The sequence below is a fragment of the Oxyura jamaicensis genome, chromosome 7 (genome assembly GCF_011077185.1).
Source record: "Oxyura jamaicensis isolate SHBP4307 breed ruddy duck chromosome 7, BPBGC_Ojam_1.0, whole genome shotgun sequence".
NCBI classification, from domain to species: Eukaryota; Metazoa; Chordata; class Aves; order Anseriformes; family Anatidae; genus Oxyura; species Oxyura jamaicensis.
In genome coordinates, this window is record NC_048899.1 from 4,997,623 (window position 1) to 5,022,746 (window position 25,124).

The window sequence follows — 25,124 nt, forward strand, 5'->3', positions numbered from 1 at the left end:
AACTAAGCCACAGAGTGGGTAGGTAGTAATGTCAATTTCCTTATCACCGTGTCATAAAGTGGGATTTTTGTGGATTCTGTTAATTAAAACTGGAAATTTACTCTAGTTAGCACAAGAAAGCTGTATAACGATCATGTAAATGATCATCTTTTTTTCCTCCTTCCCGAGCCACTGCAGACAGCACTGGTAGATGCTTCTGAATACACATATTAAGAGACATCACTGTTCTGATTAGCTCTGGGAGAATGAGGGAAAGATTTCAGCTCTGTTCTTCTGACTGCAACTGCAAACACAAGCTCTGCAAAACTTTCACAATCCTCTAGGGTAAAATACTTCCTTGGAAAAGGAAAGCAGGAAAAAATCTCAAAGCATATATTGGTAAGCGAACAGTATCATAAATGGAATCATCAGAGTTTCCTTATAGACACTGACAGCATAACACTTTGTTAGCAATCTTCTTCACAATATGTATGTCAATTTTTCCATAACATTTCCAGAGTTAATAATGTATATTGAAAGACATAAAAATGACTTGAGGTGAAAAGGTACAACTTCTTTTCACCCAAACTTTCTGCTGTGTTCTTTTCAGCTCTTAAAAGGTCTTACGAAAGAACAGTGAAATCAAAGAAAGGTATCATGAAACGTATCAAAGTATCATAACCTTTCAGTTGTACCGGGTGGGTTTATGTACCAGTAACGTGTAATCTGGTAGGTGAATGGTGCCCTCTTCAGGGCTCTCTTGTTTAGTTCACCCCATGCTGCTGTCTCCTATGAGATGTCCTTACAAATTATGTTCATTATCAGATGTTCATGCACAAGTCACACTCCTTCAGCATTTATTTTTTATTTATTTATTTATTTGTTTTTATGCAGGAGTAGTCAATGTGTCTTTCTGGAGCTGCTAGAATTTTTTCAGTATATTTGTTGATGAGAATTTTTCACTAGGTTCGATGAATAAGCTGCCATCTGTAGTTGTTTACAGTTATGATGAGGACCTGGTGTTTGAAATATGAGCTCTTCCGGTTGAAAGTTGAAACCAAAATTTCCATTTGATTGAGTGGAACTTGTGTTCCAATGGAAATGATGATTGTCTTTTTACATCTATGTTTAATGTGCTTAGAGCTTTACAGCCAGATATTAGCAGTGTCTCTCCAGCACAACAGACAAGCAATTTGATTTTGAAATTAAGCTGTACAGTGAAGCAAAGTAACTTGATAACAGTTGTTCTGTTTCTCTTTATCACAGGTGCTCCTTTGCCACCGCTGAAACTGGGGCATTCGATCTGTGCCCTGAAAGCAGATGAAGGTCCATGCAAAGCTATCCACGTGCGCTATTATTTCAACATTCAAAGCCGTGAGTGTGAAATATTTGAATATGGAGGATGCCATGGCAATGAAAACAACTTTCTAACACTGGAAGAATGTCAGAACAAGTGTGTGGTAACAGGCCAGTACCCATTCTCCTATTCTCATCAGTTCTTCATTTGCATTTGTTAATTTTCATCCATAAACCATATGAATTTTAGAAGGAGAGGTCTTCTTCAGTTCCTGTTAATACAGTAATGTGATGCTCCCAATTATTCTACTATGTTGTAGTCATCTGGATTATTTTAGATTCTGCAAGCAAGCATTCTGGATTTGGGAAGATAAATTGTGATTTATTTATTTTTTTGAGTAGACCTGTAGAATAGAGAGCAAGGCAAGAAAGCTTATTTTCTGGCTAAAGCCGTGATTTGAAAGAGTTGTTAAAGTAAAATTGATATTGAGGCTGGGCTAAACTGTTGGCTAGTGTATTCATTGCTTTTAGAACATCATACCCAATTTCCAATTCCACAATTCTTTTTGTTTGAGAAGCTGATACAAGCTATCCGAAATCTTGAACATCTGCCATGATTAAACAAAATTAGAACTGCAGTAATAAAATAGTTCTCTTTAAAAATGTCAGTTATAGCTCTTTGTCTTAAAATATCTGTTTTGTTGCAACTTTATCAAGTAATCATTAGAAAGAGGAAAATGAGATCCAAAACATGATACACAACAAAATATACAGAACATGCCTTGTGAATGCCATTTTTGCTATTAAAAATTATCATCATAATTAACTAACCCTTCAGCATTGTGAAGGCTTTAGAGAGTAAAATGGGGTTGTTTTTCTTACCTGTAAAAATTGAGCCAGAATAGTGTGATTAAATAGAGCACAAATCTCAGTGGTACTGTATGTATAAATAATAGCCAACTTTAACCTGAATGTGATCCCTGAAGTTTATAATGAAAGAAGATTTCAGTTATTTTTCTTTCAGACAACCCCATGCATGTAGTGTCATTTCTGTCAGGATGGAAAAAAACAGTACAAAATGTCACCAACAACTTGTCAAAGTGATAAAGATCAGATCACTACGTTCTTTAATCGAATGTCAGTTTTTCACTGCAGTTAACTCTCAGGATTGATTTGAGACTATTTTTTAATGGCTTCTGATAAGATCCACTAATAAGCCTTGGAGACCAGATGTACTCCAGTGAAGAAGGTGCAAGGATCAACTGTAGTCTCACTCTGTCCTCAGGAGTCATATAAGGGTAAATGTAAATTATATTAAAATAAGATTTATATTGAAATCACATATCACTGAGGAATAATGTTTTGGATATCATAATTCCTTTGTTACTAAGTATCATCATCTAGAATTTTAAGTCACAAAAAGAGATGGCATAAAGAAAAACACCTTTCTGAATATAAACATCTTGCAATGAAAGAAAGCATACATAAATTGAATGAAATTCTATCCTTCTACTTGGGCCTGAATTGAGTCATAAGCCAGCTCTCACCAAACTGGCTGAGAAGGCAAAGAACCTTCACATCATTGATTCAATTTCTTTCCATGTCACAAATATTACAAGTCACAGATATTGCTAGAATTGCATATTAGTATTCACATCTAGCACTAAAATCACATTAGCTCCTTTTTTACCTTTAATGTTTTGATCTTACATTTCTGCAAATTGTTCTGTCAAAATTGCTAGCTGTTCATTCTGTTGAGAACCCTGAAATATTTAAGGAGAGCAAATAGCCCAGTGCCGGTTAGAGCACAGCTTACAGTCAGTAAGAAATTTCCATTTTCTTGTATTGCGGCATAAGTGCTAGTTCTGCTGTCTCTGTATTTGGGTCATTTTCTTCAACTAGAATATGCCAGTTTTAGTGCTTGGTAGTAGAAGAAACTTAGAGGGCAGGAGCTGGTCTTGTTTCAAAAGTAGGCTGAAGACTGACACCCACCAAACTGGGTGTAAGAATTGGGTGATGATATTTTGATGAGCATTAGAGAAGAATTAATTTAATTTTAAGGAATCATAGAATCATGAAGGTTGGAAAAACCTTCAAGACCATCTGGTCTAGCCATCACCCTAGTACCAATGTCACCCACTAAACCATGTCCCTAAGCACCAGGTCCAACCTTAAAGAGTTAAACATTATTCAGATTCTGGCTTTAATATTTTTCTTGACAGGGGTCTTTCTACACTTGCATCTTTCCTTTTGTCATATGGCTTCTACAAGTCATAAGTTTGTATCAAGGATTTAGCTGATTCTATTTTTTTTCCTCTGAACCATCAGCTCAAAAAATTATTTCTGTATTTATTGAATTTTCATAACAGAAATTAAAAAACTTGCAATTGAATTCCACAGTTAATGTATATATATAAGTTTAAAAAGTCAGCAAATTCATTCTAAGAGGAAAAACCTTCCTTACAAGGCATTTTCCTCACTTCTACAGCTGTACTCCATGTTTTGTTTAGAAAATTGTGATTAATCAGTTTCTAGTTACAGCTCCACAAAGTTAACAATACAGTCTTTTAAGATAAAAAATGATAAACTCTTCTTGATTAGTATTCATAGTCAAAAACTATTTAGGATGCGAAGATAGCTCTTTTTCTGTCACCAGGCTGGCTTTTGGCACTTCACATCTGGTATCTGGTTTTGGTTTTCAGATGGACCTACAGCATTTCTGCAATTTTCAGAGCAGGGTTGTTTGCAGGACTGCAGCTGCCAGTATCTCATCCAAAACATCTGTTTTCCTTGTGAGCTGGAGTGTTTGTCCTAAATTCCAATTTAAAGGCTAAGACAGAGGGCTAAACTGAAGAAGGCAAGGTTCACAGGTGCAGAATTTGGGTTGAAGAGTATATAAAATCAGGTGCCACGAGTAGTGTTCTGCAAAATTATTTCTTCAATCTAATGTTGATAGTTTGATTAGCAGTGTTATTTTGACTCTCACACATATGTTGGATCAATACCTGAAACAGATCTTCTGAACCAAATCCTATGCTAGCATGTAATTGGCTTAATTTCATAAAATGAAATGGAAAAATCATTTAAAATGAGAGCTGGCACAGTGTCTATCTACACGTTGGTACTCACCCTGGGTTCCAGTATTTGGTATATGCTTAATTATGGTCCAAGAATTTGCAAATGTAGAGTCTGCAGTGAGGAACTGGAGCAATAGAGGCTCAACGTTTCTGTATTCTCTGAATGATTAACTGCAGATAAAATGGTTTGGCGTCACACACGGTACACTGTCAAACATTATTATTATTATTTTTTTTAATAGTAGCTTCTACTTGTTAAGCCTGGCTCTGTGCAGTCTCACATTACATTATGTTCATCTTAGTTAATGTTTCTGTTATTTATTACTGCAGAAAGATAACTGATTTAGTAACAGAGTAGAAATCACACTAAAAAGACAGTGCTGACTGGTAAATTCTTAAAAATAAAGAAAAATCTAAGAGCTGTTCAGAGAATTTCCACTGTGAAGAACGTGAAGGTGAAGATTGCTAAAAATAAGCTAAAGGGAAGTTCTGAGATGTATAAAATCAAAAGAAATAATGGGAATAGCCAAAACATCTTATTTTTCAGCATTAAGCACAAATAAATAAGCTGACATGAGTGAACTGCAGGGCTCCTTAAACTGGAATATTTAAAAAAAAAAAATGTATGAATAAACCATCAAAGATGGAAACTAATGATTCCCAGTACTGGTTGGAGTCAGCACAAGACGGTTTGGAGAGTCCAGCTACAAGGTGGCCACTTCAAGCTTCTCTAAGACAATGTTTTGATTCAAGATGCCTAGTTCTGATTCACATCTCCTAGAAATCAAATGCATTTTTTGTTTCTTGTGTTCAAAGGTCACCGCTTCAGAGAGTGGATAGGAGTAAAATTGCAAATAGCAACACAAGCACAAAGGTCCTAATTTTCAATGCAATTAATGTTTATCCTGGAAAGACTATTTAAGCTTTCTAGTATGGAAAAAATACCTGTTGGAAAAAGGTTTTGGACATGACAGCAATTTTTAGGTCAGTTATTTAAACAGTAGATCTACTCAGAATTATAGTTTGTTTACAAAGAAGAAATTAACTCAGCTGTGGATTTGCCTTTTTGAGCAAAACCAGAAGCAAAGAGACAATGTTGACATGGTGGTAAGATTAAAATACTTTAGGCCTGTATAAACTCTTAATAAATTCTTCCTGTTTTGTGCCAGAAGGGTAGAGATCACATCAAAGTCTGACTGCTGAGTTTGGCCTGAAGGAGACAGCTGAGTGAAATTAGTGAAATAGCCCTAAACAATTGAAAATAATCTGAAAATAATGTTGGTTTTGTTTGTTTGTTTGTTTTGTTTTAAATCAGGTCATAGGTTTAATGCTAAAGGCATAGCCTTCTACTAATAGGAAGTACTGGAAATAAGTTCAAACAAATGATTTGTCACTCTCAAGTGCATGTCATATCTTTGAATAATATTTTTTTAAGAATGCCAGTTGAACTATCCCGGAGACATAAGGAAAATGTAGCACAATAGAATTTCTACCCAATATATTTGTTTTGAAAATACAACACAAGCAACGTTTTCAGAAGGAAAAGAAAAAAAAGTCTAGCATAACCAACTGCTAGGATTGTGGCACACAGCAGCAGTAAAACTGACACTAAAACCATATTAGCTCTCAGCACCTCTTAGAATAAGAGCAAGCAAACATTTGCTCTCAAATATGAGTGGAGGATGAATTGTTAAAACTAGTTTCAATTTTAGGCTGTGAAGAGATTGTTATAACTAGTGTGTGTGGCAGGCGAAACCTTATGAAAATTACAAATTGCAGAAAGGGTAAGGATGCAGATGGCTGAATTATCTTGTTACTGCTTAAATTACAAGGAAGGGCACAGCTGCAACTCCATTTTTTCCAGTTGGAACTGTTTTCTACCTGGTGCTTTAATATTGCAAACATCATAAGGAACACTTTACACTGACACTTTGTGGCATAACAAAGGGAATTGAACAGCAAAAGATAGGTTTTTGTTGTTAACTAGATCTGCTCCAAAGCTATATTAGCACTATCAGTAGCTGAAATAGTTGGGTTAAATTAACCTAGCCTCTTTTGGGGAGTAAGATTACATAATGCAGGATTCTGGCTCCAGTAACATAAAGATGAATTTCCCTGTTCAATTCAATATAGGCATAATTTAATTCCAGCATTTTCCATATGCTGTTTTTTCAAATATAGCAGGTCTTCTCATACAAAGGAAACAATGCTTCAGTCCTTCAGACCATGATTTTGTGCTGCTACTTTAATAAAGAGAAGAAAGGAGGGGAAGAGGTGTTGTGTTCTTCCTCCTCAGTGCTCATAGTCATGCGAAGCAATCTGGTACTACAGGTGAAACTTTATATCTCTAATTTTATTAATTATTTTTCTTTTTATTTATGTTGTAGAAATGTCTCTGAAGATGATGCTAGCAAAAATGAAGCAAGGTAACTGTTTACATAGTAATCTTAGACGCTTATACAATAAGGTATTTAGCCTCTTTTGATAGATTGTTTGTTCCAAGCTATCTCCTAATAACAGTGATGCCATATTGAAGTGAGTTATTATCTCTAATCTTCTTCGTCCATATTCATCAAAGACTTCGACAATTGTGGTCACTGTGGTCAGACACTTTTCCCTAAAACAAACATATTCTCTTTCTTCAATAATCAGAAAACTGTGATTATGCAGAGAATGAAGCAGCATGTAGTTAGTCATAAAGTGGAACTTCTTTATTGTGTGTTTTGAAAATAATCTAAATACTCCCTCTACTATTAGCAAAAATAGGAATAATCACTCTGAAACAGAGCTGTTTCATGTATTGCCTGTGTAAGAGATTACAGGATTAGTGTGGCCTCACTAATTATTCAAAAAAATTACTCGAGAGCAAGTTTTCCTCTGCAGAAACTACTGAATGGGCAGACTGTTTTACAGAAATTTAAATGCCCTTGCTCAGACTTCCTAAGTAGCCAATGAAGAATGGCTAGGTCCTACCTTAAGCACTGAGAATCACCTGCTTGGAATACCGTGGGGTCTGTTGAGGTGTAACCTGTAATCCTAACGTGGATATTTAAGTCTGACACTTAGAGTTTGTGAAGACTTATTGCACACCTCCTCATTCCACGTTTGAGGCTTATCTGGATTGGGCCCAATACTGGTAGCCAAAGTTCTCCTCTGATTTCATAAGAAAACAGCTCTTCTTTCACTGCTTACCAGGATCTCGCTCCTTCTCCTTACTTCCTCTTGAACTGGTATGCATTTAACTCCTCATAGAAATGCCAGTATTTGCATACACATTTTGAAATAAAGTATATAATTTCTCTCTACTGAATGGTATTCTGGAATATTTTTATGCTGAGATTATGGTTTTCTTTTCCCTTTTTCTACTCTCTCTCCCATTCTTAATGCATTGAAGAATCCTGGGTTTTATGCTATGGAAATTACAAAAGCTGATTTTCCATAGATTCTGCAGAAGCTTTGCACTGCTTCCTTTAATGTCTTAATCTAGTTCCTGCTTTAATTGACAAAAAAGAACATATTCAGTTAACTTTAGCTCATGACTATAAACACCATTACATATTTACTATTGTTCACAGTAATGTATTCTTGAATATTAATCTGTGGAGAAAGACGTCATTTAGAAGTGTAATACTAGTTTGTATGGTTAGGATTATATTGCTGTATTGTCTTCATGGCCTCTCTCTGCAAAAGTGGCTACAAAAGTTAGCTGTGAGTTCAACTCATTGGAATTTAATTTTCTTTCTGCAAGAACCACTCTAATATAAGGTTTTTTAAAATGAGGAGCAAATGTTTTTATTTACATACCTTTATTTTCCACCTTCCTTTCTCAGTTAATATCTAATTTATTTATACATATTTTTTTACTCTTATTTGACAATATTATGCAATATATGGTGAAAGAATTGGTTACTAATAGATGATTAGTAATGGTTACTAAGAGATGACATATGTCCAATAGATGCTGCTCTGGAAATTCTGCCTGCTACATGTCTACAAAATGGTCTCATTTCCATTCTCATGGAAAGCATATCATGTTTGCTTTATCCATACATCTCATATCTGTTAGTCTATGTGAACCAGTTTTGTAAATCTGTGTATATGAGTAGGTGTTGCATTTGAATAGTAAGAGATGTTAAATATCTGAACTGTAGAATATACTTACTGGCAGAAAATTAAATTTTAATTAAAATTAAGTTATCCAGGAGCACTTAAAATAGTCAATTTCTTTAATTTATGCAAGAACATTGTAATGGTTGAATTTTCCTTGATCTCCAAAAATGACATTTTGCTATTAATGAAGCTTTATAAAAAGCGAAATGCAAGATATTGACTATTATCTCTCGGGAAAACTCAATTTATGAGCTACTATGATGTTTCATATGAGCATTTGATTTGTCTTAAACTTAGTAATATTGTTTGAGCAATAGTTTTGAATAAATATACAGTTAAAAATAGAGGTTATAGGACAAACTTCTTTACTACTCCGTACGCTACTCCAAAAGCATTAGGGACTTCAAACTAATTGTTCTGTAGTCATTTTTATTAAAATACACACTGTTTTAGTCTCACCTCTCTGTTAACTTTTACATGTAGGGACTGCCTCATGTGTCACATCTGACACAGTTGTTTTATATGAAGACTAAATAAACTTTGCTAGTCAGCTCAGTAAAGTATCATATTTCAAAGTATGTACTAGCAAGAATTTGAGAATACCTCCAGATGTATTTTATTATTTTTGTCATGATTTTCTTTTAAAATTATAATTAAGGAGAAAAAAAATGAGTACAGTGAAAAACAACTTTTGAGGATCACTGTAGAAAGATGTGTTTTTCTTCACTGCCAGAAGCTGTGATATCATGCCTGGTTATTCAGTCAAATCATATAGTATTCATTTATTAAAATTTTCTTCATTGATACTATAGTTACAGAGCGTGAACTAGGAACCGAGACTGAAAAGTGGTGGTCAGAATAGTTGTTCTGCCTCCCAGTTTCCTGTATCATTTTTTAGCAGTAGACTGTCCCAGAAAAAATGCATTTTTAGATTTCTGATAGAAAAAATAAAAATAGATTAAAAAAAAAAATCCTTTTTCCTTTTTAACAATGTCTTCTGTGTCATTCACACCAACATTGGCTAAATAGGAAGAATGTGTACTTAGGTTCAAATGATCCAGCTGCGATTTAAATTTATTTTATTTTTTTTTTAATTCAGAGTTAAAACTAATGTTCATCTTAGAGCTTGAGTGTAGGAGGACAGCTAGAGGAGTCATCAATACTCATTTTCCAAGGTACAATTGAATGGTTATTTGAAAAAGGAAAAGAAAAAAAAAAAAAAAAGTAATAACAATGTCCTATAATGCTCTAGCACAATATTGCATTGTTATATATATAGAACTAAAGCAGCAATTATTTTACAATTGGTCTTTAGTCTAAAGATGCAGGTTTATTATATCAACTTCTTCCAGTTCTATTATTGTCTTAGTGTGTTTTGCTTTTTTGTTTGCCCTTTTTTTTTTTTTTCCTCACCCTGTTCATCATTTACCGTTGTTTGTAGAAAAGCCTGACTTCTGTTTTCATGAGAAAGACCCTGGAACCTGCAGAGGCTTTTTTTCCAGATATTTCTATAACAAAGAGACAAAACTATGTGAAATATTCAAGTATGGTGGGTGCCTAGGAAACCAGAACAACTTTAAGAGTTTGGAAGAATGCCAGACTACCTGCCAAGGCAACTGTAAGTTGTTGTCCTTGTTATTCTTAGCTTTATTCTTGTATAAACAACATTGTGTTTTGAAGGTATTTGGCATGGGACAAAAGGCAGTGTAGGAGACTCTGAAGCAGCAATAATTTATACCTGAAATTAACACAATTATATATTCTTAAAAATACATACAAAAATAAGAAATAGAAAGTAAAAGGAAAAATATTTTTAAAATGGTATGCACTGTTAATTTTAATGAAAATTACAGGACTCCTGCTGTTTTATTTTTCCCTGTCAAATACCTACAAGCATTTTAATTCCACAAACCCCTGCAAAAATATATGTTAACCTTGTTGAATCTATTGTATAAAAGAAACATGATATAAATTTTTTTTTGAAAATTGCATATTCTTTTATTTTTCTAAGTTGAAACAAATAATGAGTGATATATAATTTGAAACAGAACATTGAAAGTAACACAGACATGCAGCAATTGAAGTGATATCGATTTTAAGTGAAGAAGGGACTTGGTCCAAAATGTGCTGTTTCCTGATTGTACCTTGATAATAGAGCATTGTATTTCTCCATTAAACCTGCTGTTAGAAAACGGATTTTATAAGCCTATTTTCTTAGTCATAAATCTGGGGAAATAAGTTTCGAAATATATTGTGAAAATATTAAAGAAGGCAGAGACTTAACAGTAACAGAGATTATAAAGGCAGGGAATGAAGAAATGGACCTATTCAGATAGCAGCCACATCACTAAGTCATCTGTTTCATTATTTTCCTTTTAAAATCTAGGATATGTCAGCTGTTTGGCCTTGCAATGTCATAAAAAGTTGATATATTTTAAGCCATACATCTGAATCTATTCCTTTCAAAACATGTCTTGTAAAGAAAAGAGGGAATTCTGTTTTTACTGTTTCCTTACTCTGGGTTGCTACCTTCCCACCAAAGAATCATGCAAAATTGGTCCTTCGTCTCAGTGATTTAGCCATGGAGTTTAGGCTATGAAACAGCCACTTAGACTAACCACAGATCATTCTTCCACTTCCTTGTCCTCCTAGTTCCTATGAATTTTTCTATATCAGAATACAGTAACCTTCCTAACTAGCTTCTCAGAGCACTTCATTATGTTCATAGTGTAAGATACATTTACCCACCCAGAACTTCTGGACCCTTTTGCTTTGTCTTTTTTCTAGTGGGTCTTTTTCCAGGACAGTTTCAAGTGTCGTTTCAGTGAGGGGAACCTGAGCTCATTCATGTTTAGAACAGGAAAGACCCACTAAGGTTCCTTTTTCAAGGATTTTCAAAACATACACATATAGAGCCAAATGCTTTTCCCCTTCCTTTTGCTGAAGCATTCCTTCCTGGGCTCTGATTCCATTTTCATCTTCTGGACTAAAAGTTGCAAGAAGCTTTCTAAAAATTATTTTATCATTATTTTTTATTTTATTTTATTTCAATCTGAAGTAACACCTAATTGTAAATTTGTGTGAATATCAAAGAAGTGAGCCATAGTTTCAATAGATGGAAGTTTTTACCTTAGTGATACTGAAACTTTGATACCAGTTATTTTGTGTTTTTCCTCATTGTTTTCCATGCATTTTTCTTTTAGCAAACTTATTGCCAGATTCTCCAACTGAAAATCATCCTAACCCTATGAACAGTAGCTCCCCAGAGGAAGAGCACAACCAGTTTCCAAGGATATTTGGTAAGAATTTGCTTTTGTTGTTTTTAGTTTTCCTTTTTTTGATGCAGCAGTCACTCCGAGGCTTGTCCACTTGTTTTGGCTTGTCCATATAGTTTATTTGAGAATAGATATGTCAGTTGAAATATGTAGGTATATTGAGCCAGTAACATGAGACATTTTTTGTCAGTAATAATAAGTATTTTGAAAAGGGGTTATTATTGCAAAGGTTAGAATGTTTGCTAGTAACATAATAACAACCTTACCAGACCATATTTGATTTAAGACCATATTTGATTTTTATAAATAAAACTAAAGAAAAAAAAAAAAGAATTCATCTCAAAATTGCTTCAGAATATGAGTTTCTAATGCCTTTGGGACTGTCTTTTAGTGGTATTAATATGAAAATGGAGCAAGGTAAATGCGTACCAAGCATAGTTTACTTTCAGAACTTGCCTATCTCTTATTGTTTCACCACCTTTTTATTCCTTTTAGTAAATTTGTTGCCAACTGCTCCAAATGAGGAGAAGTCCAATATTATGAACAGTAGTTACCCAGAAGAAGAGCGCAAGCAGTTTCCCAGGTTTTTCGGTAAGAATTTGTTTTTGCAGTTCCTAAGTCTCAGTCTTTTATGTACACTCTGGATTTTCTGGGAGAAAATGGGTGGAAATGGAATATCTGAGACTAAAGAATGGGTTCCCATCTATGTCAATAGTTTCAACAAGCAGAGAAAGTCAAAGCAAACAAATATATTGCTACTTACAGATCTTCTATAGATATCAGAAAGTAGAATACTGATTACACTTTGTCCTCTTATGAAGGTGTGTTCTTCCTGAAGGTCTGATAAACACAGAACTTTAAATACCAAGAGCAAAAGCAGTGTTGCAGAGTTGTTTTAATCAAAATAAATCCTTTTCCAGGGCATTGTCAGAGCACTTAAAGTTTCTTTTCCCCTTTAAGAAAGAATTCTATTTGGATTTTGGAATATGGCACAATATATTTATCATAATACATTTTTATTATTGTTAAGGTCATATTAAACTTAGTTCATGGTTTGATTATAGTCAAGGTAAGTGTGAATGAATTTCATGTCTACCTGAATGTATTTTTGCACTAATATGTAGTATAATGCAGATAAGAATCTGGACCTCTACTGTGGAGGTTTTTACAGTTTCTGCAGCTGGGGACTGTCCACTATAGATTGCTGGTACTTGCTCACACTGTAAAGGGTGATTGAATTTGAGGCATATCATTTTTATGATCCACAGTTATGCAAGAGGAAACAAGAAACAGTTGGGAAAAGACTGAGCATTCTTACCAAGTATTTCTATTTGTTTTATTTTTGCATTTTCACTTATTTGTACTTTTGGGGATTATGTGATGGTTTACGGATTCATCAATGCTTTTGTGTTTTATATGGACTGTAGGATAATGGGCATAATATTCCTGTATCCTATAACAGGATAATATTCCTGTGCTCTTTGCTTAGAATTGTGTCTAATAAAGCTTGATTGGATGTTGTGTTCTATTTATTTTGCTTGTACTATGATCACTTGTACTGTTGGCTTGAGGTAAATTTCTGAGATAGCTGGATTGTTTGCCACATACAAAACATTGATGCACTCTGTTATTAAAATGACTGAATAAAAATCAGTAAGTCTCTTGGTAGCTTAATTTACTGAAAAATATTTGCACAACAAAAAAACTGGTAGTAAATCTAGGGACATGAGTGCACACGTTCCCCGAATGTTTCTAATCGCAGTATGATCCCCCAGTCCCCCTGATTTCCAAAACAACTAGTCTATGCAAGCAAAGAGGCATTATTCCATGTGTTTTCTTAGAGGAAACTCAAAAGGTCCTTTTTAAAAAAAAAAAAAAAAAAAAAAAGTCCTTGGTTGTATCAGGTATAGTGAATTTTGTGGTACAGCAGATTTCAGGAAGGAGATGAGGGTAAGAGGAAGGACAGAAGACTGGAAGGTTGGTGGAAAAACAGCTGAAGTAACAAGGGTAGGTAGATTTAGTGTAACTATGTGGAATGGACATATGAGGAGCGGCTCAGGTCACTTGGCCTGTTCAAGCCTGGAGAAGAGGAGGCTGATGGGAGACCTCATTGCAGTCTACAACTTCCTCGCGAGGGGGAGTGGAGAGGCAGGTGTTAACCTATTCTCCATAATCAATAGTGATAGGACCCATGGGAACAGTGTCAAGCTGAGGCAGGGGAGGTTTAGGCTGGGTATCAGGAAGAGGTTCTTCACCGAGAGGGTAGCTGCACACTCCCTGGTGCAGTAGTCACTGCACCAAGCCTCTCTGAATTTAAGAATTGATTGGACTGTGCACTTAGTCACGTGGTCTAAACTTTTGGGTAGACCTGTGCAGTGCCAGGAGTTGGACTTGATGATCCTCATGGGTCCCTTCCAACTTGGGATATTCTGTGATTCTATGGATGGGTCAGGTAAGAAACATGACCTTGGAAGGACTGATGAGTTTCAGTGGGAAGTCTGAAGACCTCACAGTTCTTTCTCTACAATATAACCTTTGTCTGTCTTACGCTAGCCTGCCTCATGCAGATGCTTGCTGCCATTCTGTTTATCTGCCCATACCTTTCAGGCTGCTGGGAAGGGCTATAATCCTGTGTTTTGTGCAATCCCACTTCATGGCAATGAAATGGTAGGACCACAACAGACCACTAATTTCTCCATAGGGCATAGTTTCCACTCCTGCTAGAGGCAGGGGTATTAATTGAAGTTGCAAGGTGAAGATATTTCACACAAATGTGCACCCTCTGGGGGGGAGGAAAATCTAGTTATGCACATACAATATCAGAATGGACTGCTTGGGATGGAGTGGCTGATTTTCATCTTCTCAAGCACAGGTGAAATAGCTCATCTGCTACTGTAATATATGTTTGTATATTAGCCTGGCTATGTAGCTTCTTTTCCTCCATTTTAGTTTTTCTATTTCTTTTTTTAAATACATGACCACCATTAAAAAAAAAATAAATAAATAAAAAATGCAAGGAGTTGCCCCTTACTGAATAACTTTCCTTGCAACTGAAATGCTATTTCCTCTTGATTTCAAGAAAAAAAAAAAATACACATTATTGGTGCTACATATAACTTTGTCATGATACCAGATTAGTAGATTTCCAACAAAGCTCTTGATCTTCAGAAGATTAAAGTCTTCCATGAGAAGACTAACTTTAGAAGACTAACTTCCAAGAGAAACTAACTTTATCTGCATACAAACACAAGACTTCTAGTGTTCTCTGTCAGCAATGAACTTGCTGCAGAGAGACAATATTGTTCTGGTCTTATTCTGCTATAAGATGTAAAACAATTTCTGGGGAAGTGAAAGTGAAGTCAAGAATCAAGCCTCTCATTTTTAGATTAAATTAAGTGATCTATGGTACAAAATTGCAAGTGCTATATTCTATATTCAACTTGTGAAATCTAAGTGGGATGCAAGATCAAAAGTCAGTTTTCCACTCAGCAAGTTTGGAATGGCACACAGAAGCAGCTCCTGTTATTATGTTTTAGAGTCAGGGCCATATCTTTTGCCGATATAAATTGACAAAACTGTATTTGCTATAATGGATCTGCACCAATTTATACCTATAGAGTACTGTCAAGTGCGGATGACTCGTTATTTTTGTAATAGCCTGTCTACTTGAGAATTCTTTTCTCTCTCTGCTGTAACCAGAATGAGAAACTAAAGTCTGCATATAAAAATGTGGCAGTAAACCTGAAGTTTCATGAATGTCAAACACCTGTGTTTAGCAAAAAAGAATGCATTAAGCACTGTATGCCTCACTCATGAAGATAATTTCAAACTTCTTTTGTATTATCAGTTCATTGTCACACATCACAACCCCAGCTAAGCCCGAGGGAAAGCGGTTTTTGTTTCAAAGCACAGTTGAGATTATTTTTGATAAATGAATCCATGTCTGAATGTGCGTGTTTCAGAGATTCCAAAGTATGACCATATCATCTGTTTACATCAGAGAAGGGTTGTCTGGGATTCGAGGAAAGATTGTATTTAAAAAATTAAATCTGAAACCATGAACTTTAAAAGATCTCTAGGTAGCAGTGAAGGGTAAGATACACTATTATAGGTAAGAGCAATAGCCTTTTTTATTTATTGCCTTTTCATGGAATTAGTTTACCTAATTTTTCAGAGACAAAATATCAAATATTGTGGTTTTGGATCTCATTCTCTGACCAAAACAAAATCAGTCCGAACATCTGCATCATCAACAGAAGAAGAGACAAATACACCTACAATGTTTTGCTATAGTAAAGTGTGAAGCCTGTTTGAAAAGCTCCTGTAGTGATAGTGGTGAGAGTTCCAGTTTCCAAACTCCATTTGAGATGGGTTCCAGGTTATTACCTTGATGGAGTTGTCATGTTTCTGAGGAACACTTATTTCATTGTATCAGCAGTTTCCAAAAGAAAACTTTACACTTGGAGAATGTTTGACTAATCCAGCTTGGAAGCTATTGTTTGTCATTTGCCTACATGAATTGTAAATTCTTTTTTGCCTCGCCCATTTATGACCTGACTTATGTCATGTATTTTTGGCAAATAATATCCATAGTAAATCCAAGGTTATGAACTTGCTATTGGATATTTAAAACCCATTTAAATGAGTTATTTTGGATAAACAGAATAGCTTGAGCACAAGGGTGAAGCTAGAGTCTTAAGGCCTGTTGCTGTCAATGTAAATACCACGTAGTTCCATGTATAATGAAATTAGAAAGTATGTCATGACACTTATTAATTTGGGGGTTCATATGATCCCATGAATGTTAACATGCAATGATTTATGTAATATAACGAATAATACTACATGCACTATAAAAAATGGTATAGCTAAAATGCAATCTAAATTGAGAACAAAGTAAAGATAAAAGCAACATTCCTGTCTGAAGTAATCTTTCAATCTGTAATTAATTCATAGACCTGTAATGATTAGATTAGGACAAAATAATTCTGTTAGAGGAATGCGTATTGTTTGGCTTTTGTTTTTGCTGTTGTTTGGCTTGTTTTTATTGTTTTTAGTGTGTACATCTTCATCTCTGAGTTGTGAGATTTCCTTTTTTTCTCTTCATAGAAAATGCAGGAGATAAAGGCATTTCAACAACTCTTAGAAAAATAAGGTTGTAAAACCAAACCATTTGAAAGAGATACTCAAGAACAGGCATAATGTCAAAACTTACTGTAATATCATATAAGTAACATTAGAAGCTGGGGCTGAACAGAGAAACATTACCTGAATCTAATGCTCCCGGTGACTATGTTAATACACTGCCTCACAGGCTTGGGAATGCCAACAGAGATGTTGGGTTGGGCATAAGACAGTCCATATTTTATGCTTACGGTAACTTGAAGTTAACAAATCTTTTAGTGGTCAGTATATTAAAATAAATTCACAGTTTTTATGATTCTAAGCAGACAGGGAATAAAGTAATTTAGTTTTTATTCTAATATACTGTTTTGTGGAAAAAAAAAAAAAAAAAAGGCTGTTGTATGGCAAAATTAAGAGTTGTTTTTTTTTTTCTTTTTTTTTTTTTTATGGGCTGTGTGCTTCTGTGACTGCAAAGAATATGCAGATATTTTGAAAATGAAGATACAACTTCTAGAAACAGTACAATACAGATTCTGAATAACTTTCAGATGTCACTCTGCCAGTTGCTTTATACATATGCAGATAGTCCTTATTCATCAGTTACCACATCACTTGCTCCTTGGCTCCAAAAGCTTATAATTGTTGTGAGAATTCATTCATGAGGGGACTTTGCAGTCTCTCTAGAAAATTCATACCAGACAAGTAATTTATATTACAAGTATATATTTAAATTTTATTATAATTAACAAACCTGAACCATTTGCCTCTTTCATAGCTGACAAGTCTTTCTACGCTGTTCTTTTTAAGTACACTAATTTTCAAGTTAAAATAGGTAAACATGTTTATTTATTTATTTATTTTTACGTTTTTCTTCAGTGATGCTGAACATGTGTTTTGAAAGCTTATTTCCTTTCCAGCTAGAATCTGGGTGAAATTATTTCTAGGCTCAAGAGTTCTTGGAGCCAATATCAAACATACTGCAAGTTTATTTAGCTACCATCTTCATTATGAATAAAGCAGCAGATTTAATATCCATTGTATAACAACATTGTGGGCACTTACTCTAGATTGAGATTGAACCTTACTCTTTAAATAATGTCACAGGTATCAAAAGAAACTAATTAGTACTCATGCTATAACCTGAAATTAATCTAATCTGTCTTGAAATACCAGCTCATGACTCAGTTTTTGCTTTTACAGGATACTTTTTTGAATAGTAGTACACTGTTGCTAATGTGGCTTCAAATGTATTAATAATTTAATATTCCTATCTTAGCTTTCCATAAATTACCTTTCTATTTCTGTCTGGGCAATTTTTCACAGTTTTTCACCACACTGGCCTATCAATTATACGTAGCAGACAATCTTTTTTCAGCAAGTATAAGGTGTGCAGGACAAACAAAATGTAGCGTGTTCTTTGGGATATTTTCTTGTCAGCCTCTTGAATTACCCAAGTTAATTCATAACTTCTTGCTTCCAGCAACTCATCTGCTTCCCACTTTTCTGAAAACAGGATGCCTTCAGCTCTGTTGTAACCCAAGTTATTCCCTAAAATTTTAACTCAGTCTTTCCTCTGAACCACTTTTGCCAGCTATGTGGCTTTCTAACTTTAAGAAGGCCATTTGACTAGCTTCATGTGTCCATTTATGCATTCAGATCTCAGTTATCTCAACTCTGCTACTTCTTGAAGGAAAATGGCATTCTTTTGGGTCCCTCATAACTGATGATTTAATGGTTCCCATTCTTGATTTTTCTTCCTGTACAGCAGCTATGTGTTAGTTGTAATTTTGCATATGAGCTACTCCAGGGTGATAGGTGATGGAGTTTCTCCAGGGGTGAGCATGGGTGAGCTTGAACTTGTTCCAGTTCCCAGGTACTTCATATACTTCAGGTTCATCTTCCAGCATTTCAGTTCTCACACCCTCACTTTCAGCAACACTGAAGATCCAAAACATCAGGCTACTCCATGGAATGGTAAAAAGCTAACAGCAGCACTAAAGCACGAGCATCACTGTTGTTTTGTGCACTTAACTCTTCACCCTTGATCCTCTTTATTCTGCAACTTACAAACTTCTTCTTTATAGTTGCTCAGTGTTTTCCAGTAGACCACAGTTTATTACTTAGGTCAAACTTTCTATATTCATGTGGCAAACCTAATATTAATGTATTGAATCTTGCATCAGAAATGCTGGATACTTTTACCTTGTATTTGATTTCAAAATGTCTAGCGGTAATTAGAAAAATTAACTTCATTGTCATAAATACTTACCATATTTTTAAAGCTGTCCAAGATTAATTTATTTCACTCTGTGTTCTACAAGTAGTTCACTTGAAACTCTCCTAAGTGAATTTGAGTGCTATCTCCTACACAGAAATAGTAACTTTAACACTAAATTTATAGGAAACAAACCTTGCTTTCAGGATAAGGTTTTGTTGACTTCTGGAATTCAAAGAGAGAATAGCATTAACTGGTATTTTTGGTAGTCATAACATGGCAGATGCTCATGTGCAATATCCTGGATTTTCAGAACAGAATTAAATTTGCCAATGAATTTCATATAAATTTCTAAGTTCTCAAAGCTTCAAATCTCACATAAAATATCAACATAACAGAAAACTGCTTAATGACGGTGTTGTCTCTAACCTTGTTTTTCCTGTTATTTCTAGAACCACCTGCTATACCTTCTTTGTGCATGACTCCTATGGATAAAGGACTTTGTAGAGCTAAAGAGACAAGATTTTTCTACAACTACTCAACTGGAAGATGTCGCCCATTTAACTATAGTGGTTGTGGTGGGAATGAAAATAATTTCACCTCCAGAAAGTCGTGTTTGAGGATCTGCAAGAAAGGTATGGGAAATGATACTGCCACAGACTATCACAAGAGGTAAATATTATTCACTCTATGGGCTGAAATGTTCTTGCAGCTTTTGATAGTAAGTATTGGCCTGATAAAATGTAATAGTTGAAAGTCTTAGCAAAGTGCAACTGGTAATCAGAAGAGAGAGCTAGAGAGAGAAGGATGGACGCTAAAATACTGTGTACAAGAGCAGACATCTTGACCTTGGTCAGGCAAATGAAGACTTTAGGTAAGACAAAATGTTCTTTTTTTTCTCTTTTTCAAGAATATTTCTTGAAAACAAGATGTCTCATTTCTGATTATCTTGGATGTGTTAGTCATACAGCATCTTATCTTACTCTTTCATTTTACCTTCAGGATTCATTAAAAATAAAGGTGAAAGAAGAGTAATAAAAATCAAGAAGAAGAAAAAGAAACTGTCAGTAAAGGCTTTGGAAGAGGAAAGCATCCCTGAAAGAATACAACTTTGATTTTTTATGGAAATGGGAAGTAAACTGCTCTTCACCTGTGAATGAAAGCCTCTAGTGTACCCAATTTAAATATATGTACTGTACTCATTATTTAGATTGCATATTATTAAGCTGTTTATGTTTTTATTATGTATGCCTCCTTTTACTTAATAAACATTACTTTGTACTTTGGAAAAGAGCACTTAAAATGTAGTTTGACTATATAATTGCTAGAGATGAAACAGGACAGAACAGGCTATGTGGGCATAGAATTCATAATAATTAAAAAGTAGGCAAGATTCAAATTTATTTTATTTCCCCATTCTTTTCTGAAATCTATTTTGGTCCTAAAAAAGAAGTCTTGTCAAAGAGTAATCACTTGTCAAGCATGATTATTTCAATCTTAGATTAAAAGATGAGTCTACTGATAAAAAGAGGAAATAGGCAATGGATTTGTTTTAATCAGACTTATTTTGGGTTATGCAAGCTAGATGCAACTCCAAGAGCATAGAATTAGACTTGGCAAATGAACGTGAATCAGAATTAACCCACCAAAAGCATAAAGAGAATGTTCAAGTTGTGTATGACACAAAGTGACAGATATTTACAAAAATAAAAATAAAATATATTTGTTGGGTTCATCGAATCCTTGTTACTGAAGTAGATTCGTGGCTTGCAAATTAATAATTTCTGGAAATACGTATTCTTGGGAAAAAAAAAAAAAAAGGAATAAAACCCATTCATAGGTGAAGAAATCAGTATAGTTGCTTTAGTGGTAACAGTACGTTTCCTCTCCAGTTGACTTTAAGTTTGTTTATCTGAGGGGGTCTTTTGCTTCTGTTTGTTTTTGGTTTCTTGTCATTGCGGGTGGTTTTGTTTGCTTTAAGACTGACATGAGATAGTGGTTCAGTTCTTGCCCTTCTCCCAGGCACCTCTCTGATCTGGGTAGATCTTTTCTAACAAGATATTTTTCTTAAAGGAAAGAAAAAAGAAAAAAGTAGTTGGTTTCTTTGTAAGGTTCACAGAAATGCCCTGCTGCCTGTGAAACAGAAGATAGGATACATTTTTCAAAAATATCCTTCTATCTTCTTTGATGCTGAAAATCTTTTTTTAATGTATCATCTTTTCTGTTTGTGCTTAAGACTTCTGAGGATACTTACACTGCCGTTTGTGAGAGGCAATGTGAAAATACGTATCTGAAATAGATATGAGGGGCTCAGACACTACAGCAAGGAGCAAGGACAACAATGACAGAATAATACATGATCTCTTGGACTAACCTGCCTTTGCCTGAGCACTACGAATTGCATGTGATTTCAGAAAGCCTCTGTGTTTTTTATATACCCGGTGAACTTTGGACTAACTCCACAAAAAGGCTAATCTTTACTGCTGAAAATGAAAGCATTTATGCATTCTAAATATCTGAGGGGGTAAGTATTGTTATTTTTTTATGCAGAAGTTCTTATTTCTGGTGCCTAAGTCCTTTCGTGACTCCCTTAATTTATGATCTACTAAGTGTGATTTGAAAAATGCTCATGAATCTGAAGTATAGACAAAAAATATGTAGAGTCTTGTCATATGAAATGTAGGAGCACCACAGACTTAAACTGCAAGAACTCTATGAATCAGACAAGTGCATTTCTGACAGAGGAAACCTATAAACTCCATTTAGACACTTAGACACTACTAAAGACTTGCAGTACCAGTTCTTCACTAAACTACTTTGGTGCAAGTGTCATTACCTACTACGTTCAATTCCAGCTTGATGCCTTCCAGTTCTAGTTTACTGTTTTTATTGACCTTACTCTCCAGGTATCCTCTGTACTCCATAGGCTAGAAATCCAGTCTGTAGTTGTGAGGTGCACCACACAGGAGCAGAGCAGGAGGTTAAATACTTGGGCCAGCCAGCATTTGTCATTGCAGATAAGTGGAAAGCCTGTGGTTTAAACTGCTCCTAGGCCTTTCCACTTGAATTAGCACAGTACTGCACATTGCCTCCTAAAGTAGAAGCTGCTTTAGGCACACTAGGTACAGGAGGTGGAAGCCTTACCAGAGTGCTGAATACCCCATTAATGCCACAGTTACCCTGTTTCTGCATTGACTCTGGCATGTGTCTGCCTGGCTAAGAATGCAGGTAAGTTCACAGGTGTCTGCACCTTTGCTTGTATAAACTTTATGATGAAGGCAGTAAATACATCTAATCTTCCAGTCTTAGTCATTAAAATTTCCTGTGGACTGCTGGTATTACAATTTAAGTAATCACTAGATAGCGTGATGTACTTAGGAGTGGAGACAGAGCTGAATTTGGTTCGACTGCTTCTCCAGAGCTTAGGGACTCAGTAAGGATATTGTACGTGTATGGTTTCAGATTAAAGCAAAAGAGAGAGTGCCAAGTGCTGCTGGATAAGTATCCCATTTACAACAGCCTCCTCCTGTCACTGGTCTCTGGCAGAGAGGCAGGGCTATCCTGAACACCACATTAAAATCCTCTTACAAAGATATGTGGTATTCCCTAGAATGATTTTGAGGTATTTGAGCATGATTTGCATTAAACTAAAAACTCTTTTAGAGCTTTCATGTGAAAGAGAATGAAAGTTGTTTTTTAGCAGCAGGAGCGCAACATTCAGATAACTGCACTGTTTATTTGAATGTGCATTGTTGGCAGAATTTCTTCTTTATAGAGAAAGTGTTTTTTCTCAGCATCAAGCCTAAATAGAGATGGCTGGGCAGAACTGTTTCTCAGGAACTGTCCTCTGCCCACCTGCAGTTGCTGTCACTGCAGCTGTAAACCTCGCATTGTTTTTAGATGAGATGGGACTCTGAGCCTTGCAGGGGTTAGGAGGAATGGGAAGGGGATTGTCCACAGTGTCTTTTAAAGCAGCCCACCAAAAAAAGACTAACAAGTATTCGGGTTTGGTTTTATGAGATTATAACCTAGAATGATGATCTTTCTCTAAAGAGAATATTCTGAATGAGACAGTAGATATGCCCCATCCTTGGAAGTGCTCAAGACCAGGCTGGAAGCAACCTGGTCTAGTGGAAGGTGTCCCTGCCCATGGCATGGGGGTTGAGCTAGATGGTCCCTTCCAACCCAAACCATTTTATGATTTAAGATATTGGTACATATAAAAGAATGGATGCATTTGTTTCTACACATATTGCCATTTGTTTATACATAAATCGTGCTTTCTGTCCCTGCAGAAACCTGGCTGTGTAGCTGCTTCCCAATTCTAAGTCTCCTGCTTGCTGAGCTCTCCTGCAGACTAACAGATTCTCCTTGCTGAGCATGCTCTGTTGCTCTGTGCAGTCTTTTCTTCCAGAACTGCTGTAGCTAGGAGAGGACTAACAGGTACTGCCCCATGCTCTCTTACCCCCTAGTTACACAGTAGTAAGAAACATCACGTGCATTCATTTTTTAGTAACAGAGATTAAAGAAATGATTAGTTGGGGAAACTATTCTGTCATTGCTGAGACAGAAAAAGATACAAAGTTATGGCATCTCAGCATAAATCTACTAACCAAGAAACCGTTACAAAGAGATTTGTCTTTTAGACTTAGTATGTAGAGTGCAGTGGAAAAAAACAAACAACAAATAAGCAAACAAAAACTGCCACGTTCTAGACAATAAAACAACATCAAACTGATTAGATTATAATCAGAAGCTTGTTGGAGGTACTGGGTTTGGCCACCATACCAGTTATCCAGCTCAGTCTTTGTTATCTTGTTTTTGTGTAGCTCTAAAATGCATTGAATTAGTTTTTCATGTAAAAAGGCCAAACTGAAGTGTGATCTAATTTGCATCTTTATTAACTCCACAAGAAATTCCTTTTGTATCCTTCTCATTCATTCACTTCTTGTCATTCCTGTATCTTCAATATCTGCAGAACAACCACATGCAAGAATATGAAAAAGATCTGTGCATTTCTCAAAGATAGTTTGAGGGTGAATGGAGTAGGGGAATAATTGGGCCATAGCACAAGGAAAAGATAGGGAATTAGATGTCAGAATGGTGAAGACATTAGAATATAAAGCTATGCTAACAAGTTATCAGTGATTATGTGCATTTCCAGTCAACTAGAGTCCCTTCACCCAGTCATTTCATTCCAGATTCTGCCCTCAGTGCTTTGGAGGAAATACATTGCCATGAAATTTCTCCCACGTTGTATGATGGGAGCCAACAAGCCAGTGAAGTTACGGAGATTTGATGAATTTCCGTGTATAACCTGGTGTGTGCCCTGGGTTCATTCTGGTGATGAAACAATATGTCTTTGAGAAATAATCTAAAGTTGTTTGACTCATCCCTTTTTCCTGCCATTTTTTATGGCCATACCTTTTTTTCTTTGTTTCTTTCTTTTTAACCTTTGTTACCTAAGTCCTATCCCTTCGTTTTCTTTCCATTTCCATTTAAACCTGAATTTCTCCTCACATCTCCAATCCAACTCCTTTTTCAAAACTGTTAACATTTATTTAGAGTTTGGGAGTCTTCATCCTTCTAGAATCTACCTTTGGAACATTTTCATGTGTATATAAGGGTGATGTTTCATCACTGCTCTTTTTTTAGCAGTATCTGCTGAGAAAGAATCCTGTTTGGATATATAATACGGGTATTAAGTGTTTAAATATGAACTCTAGTATTTTTTCATGGGCAATATATGACCAAGTGTCAGAAGTTTCCTTGGTTTTGTTTATCCCATGGTCTCTTTGAACCAGTGGCACCATCACGTCTGAATTCGCTCACCGAGGATTTTTTCACGGGACTCTCATCATCCACCGCCTGTGAGAGAGCTGGGCAAAGCGGCCTGTCCCGGGGCAGCCTCGCGTCCGGAGGAGACGCTCGGAGGATGCGTTTAGATGCGGGTCCAGGGCAGGGAAGAGGAAAGGAGAGGCGAGGCGGTGCAGGCGGCTGGGTCTGGCAGGAGCTCCCCGGCCGCGGCGCTCCAGGCGGCAGCACCGC

General features: G+C 35.7%; 1 protein-coding gene across 3 annotated transcripts in view; it reads left to right on the forward strand.

Moving 5' to 3' along the window:
* The window catches only part of TFPI (tissue factor pathway inhibitor), a 60,700-nt gene extending 39,887 nt beyond the window's left edge, over window positions 1-20,813 (forward strand). For 2 of the 3 annotated variants that reach the window (XM_035332038.1, XM_035332036.1), the window contains exons 3-9: window positions 1,246-1,446; window positions 6,740-6,778; window positions 9,904-10,080; window positions 11,666-11,761; window positions 12,233-12,328; window positions 19,529-19,711; window positions 20,079-20,813. In XM_035332038.1, the coding sequence (XP_035187929.1) occupies window positions 1,246-1,446; window positions 6,740-6,778; window positions 9,904-10,080; window positions 11,666-11,761; window positions 12,233-12,328; window positions 19,529-19,711; window positions 20,079-20,191 (905 nt within the window). In that variant the 3' untranslated portion in view covers window positions 20,192-20,813. Of the gene's footprint in view, window positions 1-1,245; window positions 1,447-6,739; window positions 6,779-9,903; window positions 10,081-11,665; window positions 11,762-12,232; window positions 12,329-13,005; window positions 13,361-19,528; window positions 19,712-20,078 lie in introns of those variants that run through there. The other variant, XM_035332039.1, reaches the window with a different exon arrangement.
* The last annotated feature ends 4,311 nt before the right edge of the window (window positions 20,814-25,124 follow it).